Here is a 12,077-nt window from a genome sequence, read left to right as displayed (position 1 = left end):
GAGAAAGTGTCGCGACCCCCCTTGCCCGCAAGGAAGACGCGACTCAGGAATCTTCTTTCAGCAGTTTATTCAGGCCCTTGATATTCTTCTAATAATTCTTCTACTACTACTTCTACTACTACCTCGGATGGCCCTCCCAGCCTTAATAAAGCACCGCGAACCCCAATGCAAAGCTGCCACGTGTACCCTTCTCACAGGGTGCTAGAAAATGACACGCCAACTTTCTCTGATAAGGAGCTGGGAACACGCCAACTCTCTTTGATATGGAGTTGTCCTTCACAGACCACAACGGAGCCAGCGCCATCATGTAATGGCGACCACAGTCCGCAGGAACGGCTCACCACAGCTCCCCCTTTTTGTTTCACTAAGACAATACAGGCGAGAGTAGAGGTCCTATCCCACTGTGCAAAAGTGGCTGCATAGTATGGGCCAGCCCCAGGGGGCGCCTTCCCCAGATCTGACACCATATCAGCCGACGCCTTTTTTCGTGGGGCGGGGCGGAGACACGTCAAACCCGCATGCAATAGGACATGCTCCCCTTGAGGTCCCTCTTCTCAATGGATCACTCAAGTGCAGTGCCTTGCCTCGCATCCTGTATCGTGACGATGGTGAGTAAGAGGGAATAGCTGAGGTTGAACTGTGGCCATGCAGAAGTACAACTACAAACAAGTTGGCAGCACCCTGAAAGAAAGGCACGGACTTTAAAGTGATAGATAAAGACCAGTGTGGAAACCCTTCTGCGTGCAATGGCAACAAGACCCGCAGAGTGCAAGGGCTTTCCAGCACTAAGAGAAAGACAAAAGAAGGACATGTCGTACCCAGTGCAATGTTATAATAACTTGGGGTGCAACGACCATGTCAAAGGCACTAGTGTAGAAACCCATCTGCGTGCAATGGTAGCAAGACCGGCAGAGTGCAAGGGCTTTCTGACACTAAGAGAATAACAAGGAAAGACATGTCAATCCCAGTGCAATGTTATAATAACTTGGGGTGCAATGACCATGTCAAAAGTTTAGTGCTTAAGATGCGCAAGCCAGACCTGTGGCGAGTTGCCAGTTTCTAAAGCAGCAAGAGCTTGTATGATCATAGCCTTATCTTGAACACTACGAGCCTCAAGGCGACAGAGAAACCACAAACAGAGGAACATACCAAAACAACACAGTGCACCAAAAATGCCTACTCCCACCCACTCTTTATAAAAGGAAAAAGCAGAAGATATCCAATTGGTGAATTGACCCAGAGTCACGGGATCGACACGGGTACTATTCAAGACAGCTATCTGGGTTAGTTGAGACTGGATCATGTCTTCCGCTTCCATGGACCAATTTCCGGCCAGATATCCACCAATGATGTGGGAAGCATTCCTGGAATCATTAAATCTGACAGAGGTTATACATAAATGTGCACGTTGGTCATTGCAGCCTAAAAGTACTAGGTCAGCCAATTCTTCTACCTGAGCTTGAAGAAAATCTATTCTTTGGTTGGTAGCTAAAATCCCTGACAAAATATGTTGATTAATCGCATTTTGCGATTCAAGTATAGTGGACGTTTGTTGAACAACTTGATTAATAGTGGCAGCAGTTTGTACTTGACTGGCCATGGCTACTCCGGCCGTAACTGCTGCAGCAGCAGATGCCGCCACGGCTGTCACTATAGCTGCTGTGATTCCAAAATCTCTGCGGACTCTAAGTAGCTCTACAATAGGAAATTTATCTGGATCCGCAGTGACTGGGATTGGGACAAAAGTTGGAATTTTCATAATTACTGCTACAGTCCAAGAACCATTCCAACACTCAGATAAGAAACAGGTAATAATAGAACAATCCAGCATCCCCGATGAGGTGTGATTAGCTAAAAGGAACAGGAACGGGGATTGGATACAGACCATTGCAGGAGGCAATGTGGCATAATGTAACAGAGAGTTGAACGAAACAGATGTAAGCCTATTACCTCGTTCACTCTCCTTAGTAGTGCTAGAAACATTAGCCAGCCAACTTTTGGCTCCTAGTAATTGAGCCAATGTGGAAATATCAGCTGAAGCCCCCTTCTCATTGGAAATGAGCCATTGAAACCAGGACCAACCTGTTCCTGTAGAGGAGTTGGCATTGTTGTTAAAGTTATAAACATATCTCTTCAGAGGGGGGGAAAAGGAGAAACCTTTAGCAACTTGATGTTTCTCCCAAGAATGATCCTGACAAGGCGTAAATGTCGGGGGAAAACCAAAATTAGGGGTACAGTAAGGAGAGGCCTTGAAATGAGTGGCATTACAAGTACTATTAGAAGAAGGAGGCATTGGGATTAGTACCTCGGAGATAATAGCTAAAGTAGTTATGTTTAAAACAGAGCTAGTTGCGGGGGTCCCTGAGCCTGATTGCTTCCCTGAAACTACTTGGCTCAATACGGCACTGAGAATACTCCCTGAGACTCGACTGGACCGCAATGGGTCCTCCCAGTTAGTCAAATTTTTGGTCTTAAGGCTAATACAATTAGTGTTCCCAAGACTGAAACAAAAAACTCCTGTGAGATTAACTTGAGACTGATTAAAAATATTTTCCATGTCCCCTCTAGGAGAGGTACAAGGAGCAGACATCTCACATGAGGTAGAAAAAAGAGTGGGGAGGACACTAGAATTACTATGAACTGGCATTGGCATTGGCCATGCCCGTGCCACTGCCCACCACTGCATTGGTGCCATCTGTACCGTTGGCACCAGCATCAGAGCCAGAGCACTCATCAGAATGAAGCTCCTCATCATGGGACTGTTGTGGCACCTCCTGCTGCTGGTTAGTAGATCTCGAGACTCTTCTTGTCAGGCGTTCAGGGATCCACAGCGGCTCCGTGCGATCCTGGGGAAAAACACATACAGATCCTCGTGCCCATGTCAGCACGGGGTCAGGGCCGTTCCATTGGCCCGTAAGAACATCCTTCCACTTAACATAGCCAGTCACAGAGGGCTGAGGGGACACATGTCTATCGGCCGCAGAGCGGCCATGAATATCCAAATTCAAAAAATTAATGGTAAAAAGAGCTAAGGACAGGCGTTCTTTAGGAGTGTGGTCAACTCCTATTCCCCCTTTTTGTTTTTCTAAGGTTTCTTTTAAGGTGCGGTGGGCACGTTCAACAATGCCTTGCCCTTGAGGATTGTAAGGCAACCCATGAGCAAGTTGTACTCCCATAGTAGAACAAAAAGATGTAAACTGTCTGCCCGTATAAGCAGGTCCATTATCAGTCTTAAGGGATGCAGGTGCACCCCATGCTGCCCATGCCTCTAAGCAATGAGTAATAACATTACGTGCCTTTTCTCCCGATAAAGCAGAAGCATAAATAATTCCAGAGTATGTGTCAATAGAAACGTGGACATATTTGAGGTTACCAAAGTCAGGCGCGTGAGTTACGTCCATTTGCCAGACGACCAATGGCTTCAATCCTCGTGGGTTTACACCATAAGTAGGAGGATGAAGAAATGTGACACAATGGGGACATTGTAATACTATCTGACGAGCATCCGCTCTGGAGATGGAAAAACGTCTACGCAGTGTCATAGCATTGACATGAAAGTTGTGATGAAACAATTTAGCTTCTTCTAAGGAGGAGGCCAAGCATACCAACTGGCTTCTAGTTGCCGAGTCAGCACAGGCATTACCCTGTGATAACGGGCCAGGAAGAGAGGTGTGAGCCCGAATGTGCATTGGATAGAAAGGGGCAGTACAGCTACGGATAAGCTGTTGAAGCTGATTAAAGTAAGCAGACACAGTATGGGTGTCACTAATAGCTCCTACAGCCTCCAGAATTTTGAGCGCCTGCACCACATAGATGGAGTCCGAAATGAGATTGAAAGGAAAAGAACACTGTTTAAAAACTTCAATGACAATTTGTAGTTCTACCCATTGTGGATTTCCAAGAGCAAATTGATGTTGGACAGGGGGAGAGTCATTAATCACATAAGCTCCCATTCCAGACTTAGAGCCATCAGTAAAAATATTAACAGCCCCCGGAATTGGAGTGGGCGAAGTTACTTTAGGGAAAATGATAGGATGCTCTTTAACAAAATGGAGTAATGGATGAGAAGGGTAATGATTATCAATATCCCCTTGAAACGAGCAACATAGAATGGCCTAGTTGTCTAGAGTAGCACACAAAACATTAAGTTGAACTTTAGAATAGGGTATGATAAGAGAAGAAGGTGCTTGTCCAAAAAATTGAATGCTCTGTTGAATCCCCCTAAGTGCTAATGCTGCAACAGCATCAGGATAGTATTCTAAAGATTTTCCTGGGGATACATGTGGGTGGATCCATAGTAAAGGCCCATCTTGCCACAGTACTCCAGTAGGCTGCCGCATAGTGGCAAGTACACATAACTGGAAAGGTTTATCACTCTGGAGCCTGCATAGAGTAGCATGTTGTATAGCTTCTTCTACTTTTATAAGGGCCGCTCTGGCCTCTTTAGTGAGGGTACGAGGGGAAGTAAGATCTGGATCACCCTTAAGAATAGCATACAAAGGCTGGAGCATGATATTAGGAATATGTAAATAACCTCTTATCCAATTAATATCTCCCAACAGTTTTTGAAAATCATTTAAAGTTTGGAGATCTTGAGTTCTTATAGTAACTTTTTGTGGTTTTAACATGTCATATCCAATCGTTGCTCCCAAATACTTAATAGAATCCCCTGTTTGAACCTTCTCAGGTGCAATATGTAATCCATACTGAGCTAACAACTTCACCAGGTCTTTATAGGCCTCATAAACTGACTGCTCTAATTTGGCTGCCAATAATACATCATCCATATAATGAATAATCTTGATGGAAGGATATTGTTGTCTGAGAGGTGCGAGTGCCTTCCCTACATACATCTGACAGATCGTAGGACTGTTAGACATTCCCTGTGGTAAAACGACCCACTCAAACCTTTGATCTGGTTCCTCGTGATTACACGAGGGAAGGGTGAAGGCAAAACGCTGTGAGTCCTTAGGATGCAAAGGAATAGAAAAGAAACAGTCTTTAATGTCAATAGCAATGATATGCCAGCCCTGAGGAACAGAGGAAAGCAGCAGCAGCCTGAAACACCCCCGCCATACGGAGGCGGATCGGGAGGCTGTCTGTTCTTGAGCCCTTGCTTATCTCTGTTCCCTGTACCTAAACTCCCTAGCTGCCGAGACAGCGTCTCCAGCTCCTCCTCTTCATTATCTTCTACCTCTGACCCACTTTCGCATGGGGGCGTGCGCAGCACACTGAGATCTGGATACAGTCTCCTCCCGTTCTCCACGCCCCGCACACTCCCCTCTTCCTGAGACACTTCGTTCTCTGTTGTTTCTGATTTTTCTTCATGCAATTGTTCTAAAACCTCTTGTCCTTTAACAAGCGCTTCTTGGCATCGGCCATCCGTAAGACAACTACGGACCATCTTCCAGAGGGGTATCACCCCGCCCTCTAGCATGCCCTGCTCACGAGCAAAGTCAAGGTCTTTGCCTAATTTATCCCAGCTGGGTGTAGTGAGGCTGCCTGAAAATGCAAACCACGGTGCAGCTGTATCTACCCTCTGTAAAAATTTCTCTAAGGTACTGCGTTTCACCTCCAGTCCCTTGGAACGTAAAAAGCCATCTAAGGCCAGAAGAAGTGGACTTGAAGTCACGGCACCCATGACGCAACACAAGAAAACACAGAAATCGAAAGTGAAAGTACACAAAAACAAAACGAACATACACAGAAAGAGAACAAAAATTCAGAGTGCAATTGCTATAAGATGTAGCGCCCTCTCTTTACAGAGGAGCTTCCCGCTTTTTAACAGCGGGTCCCACGTTACCTGGGACTTTCCGGTGCACCTCCCTGACTGCTGAAAGTTCTGGTTCCTGGGTGTTTCTTTGTTTCTTTTTTCCCGGGTCTCGGCACCACTTGTCGCGATCCCCCTTGCCCGCAAGGAAGACGCGACTCAGGAATCTTCTTTCAGCAGTTTATTCAGGCCCTTGATATTCTTCTAATAATTCTTCTACTACTACTTCTACTACTACCTCGGATGGCCCTCCCAGCCTTAATAAAGCACCGCGAACCCCAATGCAAAGCTGCCACGTGTACCCTTCTCACAGGGTGCTAGAAAATGACACGCCAACTTTCTCTGATAAGGAGCTGGGAACACGCCAACTCTCTTTGATATGGAGTTGTCCTTCACAGACCACAACGGAGCCAGCGCCATCATGTAATGGCGACCACAGTCCGCAGGAACGGCTCACCACAAGAAAGTAGCAATTGGGACTCTATCTGGACCCTGGTCTCTCAATAACCTTTGGAGGTCCCGCTTTACCAAGTCCCAATCATTGTTATTGAGAAAGCCTCCTGTCAGAAACCATGGACAAGCCTGGGCTATAGTTTCAACGAATTCGGTTGCTGTCTTAGTTTTTATTCCTGTTCCTTGTTTGCTTAACAGTTCTTTAACTTCGTTGGCCAGACGAAGTTTCGCTGTTGCGTTACCCATGGTACGTACCCTGTCTCTTTAAATTATCTTTATACCAATCCTCCTCCTTCTCCCTTAGAAGGTGAGCTTCGTCCGCTAACCCCTGCTTTCCGGACCTCGGTGGGGACTTCCAGATGCCGCGTCCGGCTTCAGGAACCGAGTCCGACGAGGGACATCGAGGTTAAAAAAAAAAAATCATAGGACACCAAGGTTCTTCATCCAGGAGGAGGCATGTGTGTGCTTTATTATCAAAGTTTGTTCCCTTATATACTTTCTATAACTGCAGTGGAAATTTAGCCAAAAACAGGGGAGGAATAACACCTGCTACTCTTGGGTTACCGTGACCGTCCCTTATCAGAAAGCTCCGAGAAGGCCAAGATGTTCCCAAAAAGGCATATATGTCTGAGGCAGATAAACATGAATCCACAAGCTTGTGTCATGACCCTGTGCGCTGGCCACTTTGCCATGCAGAACAAGGAATTAGGGGCTGGGCCCCAGGGGCCAGGGAAGGCCTGCTACCAGCAAAGTTGCCTGTCCCTAGAACTTTCTCAGGCAAACTGGGGAAAATGGTTGGCTCAAGGTTTGAAGTTGTTCGCCTCTGAGAAAGAGAAATTGTCAGAGGAAGGAGGCACCCCAGTAATACCAAGAACAGTCAGGGCATATGTTGATACAATAGAAAAATGTAGCCCATGGCTTTTTAAAGAGGAGTTGTTAAATATATCACAATAGGACCATCATGGTATCCTGTAGAAGGATTTTTCTTCAACAACAAAGAGATGGCTAGTTCTGTTTACTACACTTGTCTAAGATCTTGGTTTTTACAGATGTCTGATTAATTTACAAAGCTAAAGTGTTAAAACATCAACCACTAAATATAAAATCAAGTACTCTTTACTTATTAAGTTCCATAATGTAATATAATTTTTAAACATTATGTGTGTTTTCATAAATTGGTAAATGGAAACAAAAGTTTAATATTGCTTTGTGTCTGTGTCTTTACTGAAACAAGGTTACTAAGAGTTAAGATTCTATCAAGTGTAATTTGTATACAAAGAGTATAAGAAGTTTCAGTTGGGTTTCAATTATAGTATTATAGTACCATAAAAAACATGAAAATATTTCATCTTATTAAAGTGGAGTAATTTGTCTAAATTCAGAAATTTTATAAGGGTTGTTTCAGAATATGAATTTATAAAAAGGGTTAACAGCTAAAAAAGAGATATAAAAAGATTCAAGATGTGGAAATATGTTTTGATATGAAAGCTGAAGAAAAAAGAAATGTTTTTAGATGAGATAATCTTTGTGTGATAAAGTAAAAAGTTGTAAAATGTCTAAGTCTAAGTAAGTTGAAAAAGGCTTTAAAAGATTAAATTAAAGGTGGTTAAGATGCCTTTGTGGCAGAGGAAAGATTGCGTCATTCAAAGCCTAGTTAATCTTAAAAACATTACCTTAAAAAACCCATGAAAATGGAAAAATAATAGGATAAAAGCAATTTGGATAAAGAAGATTAAAAATTTGAAGTGGAAAACTTTAAAGACAGAAGTACAGGAAGGTAAAAAAAGATAAAGAAGATGTAGAAAGATAGAAAAGATGTAGAAAGACAAAAATTTTAAACCCACAAAATAGGAAGCAAAAAAAAAAAAAAACTAGGAGAAAAAAAAAGCACCTAAGGGTGAATGTACAAACCTTAAAAGAAAACTAGAAGATAGAAACAAGATAAAAAAAATGGTTAAAAATGTCAAATAAAGGTATTTTAGATAAAAATACAAAAGCTAAGACAACTATTAGATACAGACATTCAAGGCAAAAAGGGTACAAGAGAGAAGTTTACAGTCAAATATTGGATAAAATAGAAGAACAAGGAGATTATTAGTAATTTTTTCAAAAAGCCCATCAACTTTAATTTCCGGTGGTGCAGAAATTAGAAGTCTCAGATGAGGGTGTAAAATTTATAGACAAGAGCCAATTTAGAAAATGTTAAACTAGAAGGAAATTGGTTTAAAACCACATCAAAAAATTAAAAGGACTAAAATAATTCTAAAAACTAAGGCAAAATACTTTTGGAAGACTTGAATTTAAAAGGATCTTTAAACTTTCAAAGGATATATATAGGATATTTTGGAACATCATCCCTGAAGAAAAATCAGTTAATGTTTTACTTAACAGGAATCCCATACAATCCACAGGGCCAAGGCATAGTTGAAAGAGCTCATCAAACTATTAAAATGTATTTATTAAAACAAAAAGAGGGAATTGGAAAGGGGTATATATCCCCCAAAGATAAACTTAAAATAACCCTTTTTACTCTAAACTTTTAAAATTTGGATTCATCAGGACTTAGTGCTATGGAAAGACATATGTATCCAAAAAATGTACACAAAAAATGTAAGGTACTTTGGAAGGATATTTTAACAGGACAATGGAAAGGTTCTGACCCAGTGATTGTCTGGAGTCGGGGTTCTGTTTGTGTGTTTCCACAGGGAGAACAGCAGCTGATTTGGATTCCAGAGAGACTAACCAAAGCAATTTCTACAGACCAAAAAGAAGATGATTTGACTCAAATCCATAACAGCTGATATCCAGAGCTCCAGCTTGGCTATTCTTACATCTTTGACTGATTAACCAGGATGCTTTTTTTCAATATCTATTTTATTATTGCCTTTTCCCACATCATAAAGTTCTATTTTATTTTTTGAGCTCATACAAACCTAGGTTAATGTTTTTCTGATCAGTTTTATTTTTTGACTATGGAGTTTCTAAACATTGCAATGGAGATTTCACCTGTGTAAAGCTACAAGGCCTTTACTATTGTCTTATGTGTTGTATGTTTGTGTGCACTCTTGTGTTTTGTGTTGTATGTCTGTGTGTGCGTATGTCCATATATCATATATAAGGAGCGCTCATGAAAAAATGGATCTGAATTTTTTTTTATTCACGTGATTTTCTTGGTTTAATTTAAATTGAGTAAACAGATCTTGAGAATTGTTTTAATATGTGAACAAATAAGGAGGTTAACAGACATGTTTGTTTACTTTCACCTTTCCTTTTCATTATATTTAATAATTCTGTTCAGGATAATGTCAATTGTTCAGAAAATTGTTTTCTTAGTACCTGTTGGAAGGTTACATAATTTCTTTTTAGCATCATTGTCAGAATTCCTACCTTCATCCCAGTGCCAGTGAAGACAAAGATAAAACCAAACTACAGCTTCTTTGATAGCTATCACAGTAAACTGTATAAACTGACACATCAATGAATAATAACTCAACAAGTAATGCTCAATCAAGGAGTCGATTTACTTTGGTAGGAAATGGACATATTGATGGATTCCTCCGCTTTGAACTGCTTGCAGAACTTGCCTGGGATATATATCACTTGTATGCATTGTGAACTATCTGTTGGTGCAGCGAATTGTGGTAATGCTATGGTATCTTTGCTTATGATGTCACCGGTGGTACAATTTTTCCAAAGGAGCTGTCAATTGGCTTGGTGTTGTGGCATTTCTGTATCCTCCTCCCTTCTGCTAGTGATGGTCTAAAATTTGGGGGCCAACAGAGGTGAGACAAAGAACCTCACCTCCCCACTTGCACCAAGGCCAAATTTGGGGGCCAACAGAGGTGAGGCAAAGATCCTCACCCCCCCACTAGTGCATAGGCCTATCCACAAGTATGGCTATATGCTGGACTGGTAGTCAGTGATGGGTGTGATCCAATTGCAGTGGTATCAACCTAAGACAGGAGGCTGACACCTAGAGGTCAGCTCTTCCGATGACGGTTAAGGACCATATGTTGAATTGGACAACCTAACAGGCATGGTCCCTAAGCCACATTGCTTGTTGTTTAATTAAACAAGGGGGAGATGCTGAGAGCCATAGCCAAGTAGGAATGACTCATGGCATTTTGGGTTGAAAGATGACCCTGCTCAGAGATTAGGGTGGCTCCGTGTTTAGGATGGATCCTGCTGGGAATAGGGCAGCTCCAGGTTTAGGGTGGATCCTGCTGGGAATAGGGCAGCTCCAGGATTAGGACGGATCCTGCTGGGATTAGGGCATATCCTGCTGCCTCAGGCACTCACTCCTTTGGAGTTCCCCTTGAGTTCTCGAGGGGTTCTGAGAGAATTGATGCGCAGAGCTGAGTGGAGGCAGGGTGTTGACGGGAAGTGTGAGTAGAGTATCAGTGAGAGTTCAGGAATAAAGAGTTGCTGTTTGAATCTGTAGAGTGTCGGTGAGAGTTCAGGAATAAAAAAGAGTTGCTGTTTGAATCTATAAGGCTTTGTGGTGAATCTACAAGGCTTGGTTATTTTGTGCCCAGCCAGACTGTGGCAATCTTTTGAGAAATTATTTTGCTGCTACTGAAAGTTATTTATTCCAAAATGAAATTAATTTAACATTTACTCTTGCCATATATAATTATTTTACAAGCATGTGATTTCTTTTAATGGCCAATAAGAAATTCTCAAAAATATACATTGTGTGTGTGATTATTTGTTTTTATTTCTACATTTAAAGTATAATAATCCTAAAATTGTATTTCCAACCAGAAACACATAATGGGACTTCACACATAATAGTAAGTCTGGATCATAAACTAGATATGGGTAAAATAGGAAAGATGATTAAAAATTGTTAGTAGAACCAGAATTATGTAAAGTCTGGAGAGATGAGGCTTTTCCTGGAAAATTAATGGTAAGAAATATCATAGAACATTCTCTTCTTTTTAGGTGGATGCCATCTAAAAATAGTAGATAAACTTAGAGGTATATTTTAAATAGTTTTAATATTGTGTTAATCACCAAAGGTCTAGTCCTTTGTATCTTTCAGTAGATAAAACCTGAGAATAACTGCATAAACCATCATTGTTTTGGTTAGTGGTGTTAGAAACAATTGTTTGAACAATTAAAGAAAAGTTACATGACTAAAGGAAAAAAATATTGGCTAGGAGTAAAAAGCATAATTTAAAAGGCAACATTGCTTAATGATTAACTTAAAGCCTTTTTAGAAAAAAACCTGCAGTAGATTACAGCAAAATCTGTGGGGAACTTAAAAAAAAGTGGCAAGCTAAAAAATTTCTACTTGCTGAATAATGCTCAAATAGTTCTAACGTGCAAGAAGGTTATCCTATGATCGCCCAAGAGATGAATGTTAATCTTATTTTAAATTGGAAATCATGGACATAAGTAAGTTAGCAATTCAATTAGATATTGATATTTGTTTATTAATTTTATTTGATAATTTATAGAAAAAGAACTAAGTTAAAATAATTTCAATAAGGTATAAGATTTGTCTTAATGCATACATAGGAGCAAATCTATGATGTAAACATTGTGTCCTGAATGTATCAGCAGACCTGGAGTCACCATCAATAGTGTGACCCCCTAAAAGAATGTGTCTCTTGATTTCCTTTGTGTATTAATTGGCTGCAAAAAAATGTTGTTTTTTATTTTAAATTTGATTAAAAATATTTAATGCTTAGTGTTTTAGTGTTTTCACTACTATGACCAAGAGATTTGACAAAAACAATTTTAAATTTTTTTCTTTTTTTAATATTTATTTTTTTAGTTATTGGCGGACACAACATTTTTGTTTGTATGTGGTGCTGAGAATCGAACCCGGGCCGCACGCATGCCAGGG

General features: G+C 41.0%; 1 protein-coding gene across 1 annotated transcript; it reads right to left on the bottom strand.

The window, feature by feature from the left end:
- Window positions 1-50: 50 nt before the first annotated feature.
- LOC144366047 (uncharacterized) lies at window positions 51-6,233 on the bottom strand. Its single transcript, XM_078019216.1, has 2 exons — window positions 5,804-6,233; window positions 51-2,846 (listed from the first exon to the last, which is right to left on the bottom strand). The coding sequence occupies exon 2, from the start codon at window positions 2,753-2,755 to the stop codon at window positions 1,013-1,015; it is 1,743 nt and encodes a 580-aa protein (XP_077875342.1). The 5' UTR covers window positions 2,756-2,846; window positions 5,804-6,233; the 3' UTR covers window positions 51-1,012.
- Between the last annotated feature and the right edge of the window lie 5,844 nt (window positions 6,234-12,077).

This window comes from Ictidomys tridecemlineatus, chromosome 8, assembly GCF_052094955.1.
Source record: "Ictidomys tridecemlineatus isolate mIctTri1 chromosome 8, mIctTri1.hap1, whole genome shotgun sequence".
In the NCBI taxonomy this organism is placed as follows: domain Eukaryota; kingdom Metazoa; phylum Chordata; class Mammalia; order Rodentia; family Sciuridae; genus Ictidomys; species Ictidomys tridecemlineatus.
This window is presented reverse-complemented; position numbering and strand designations above follow the sequence as displayed.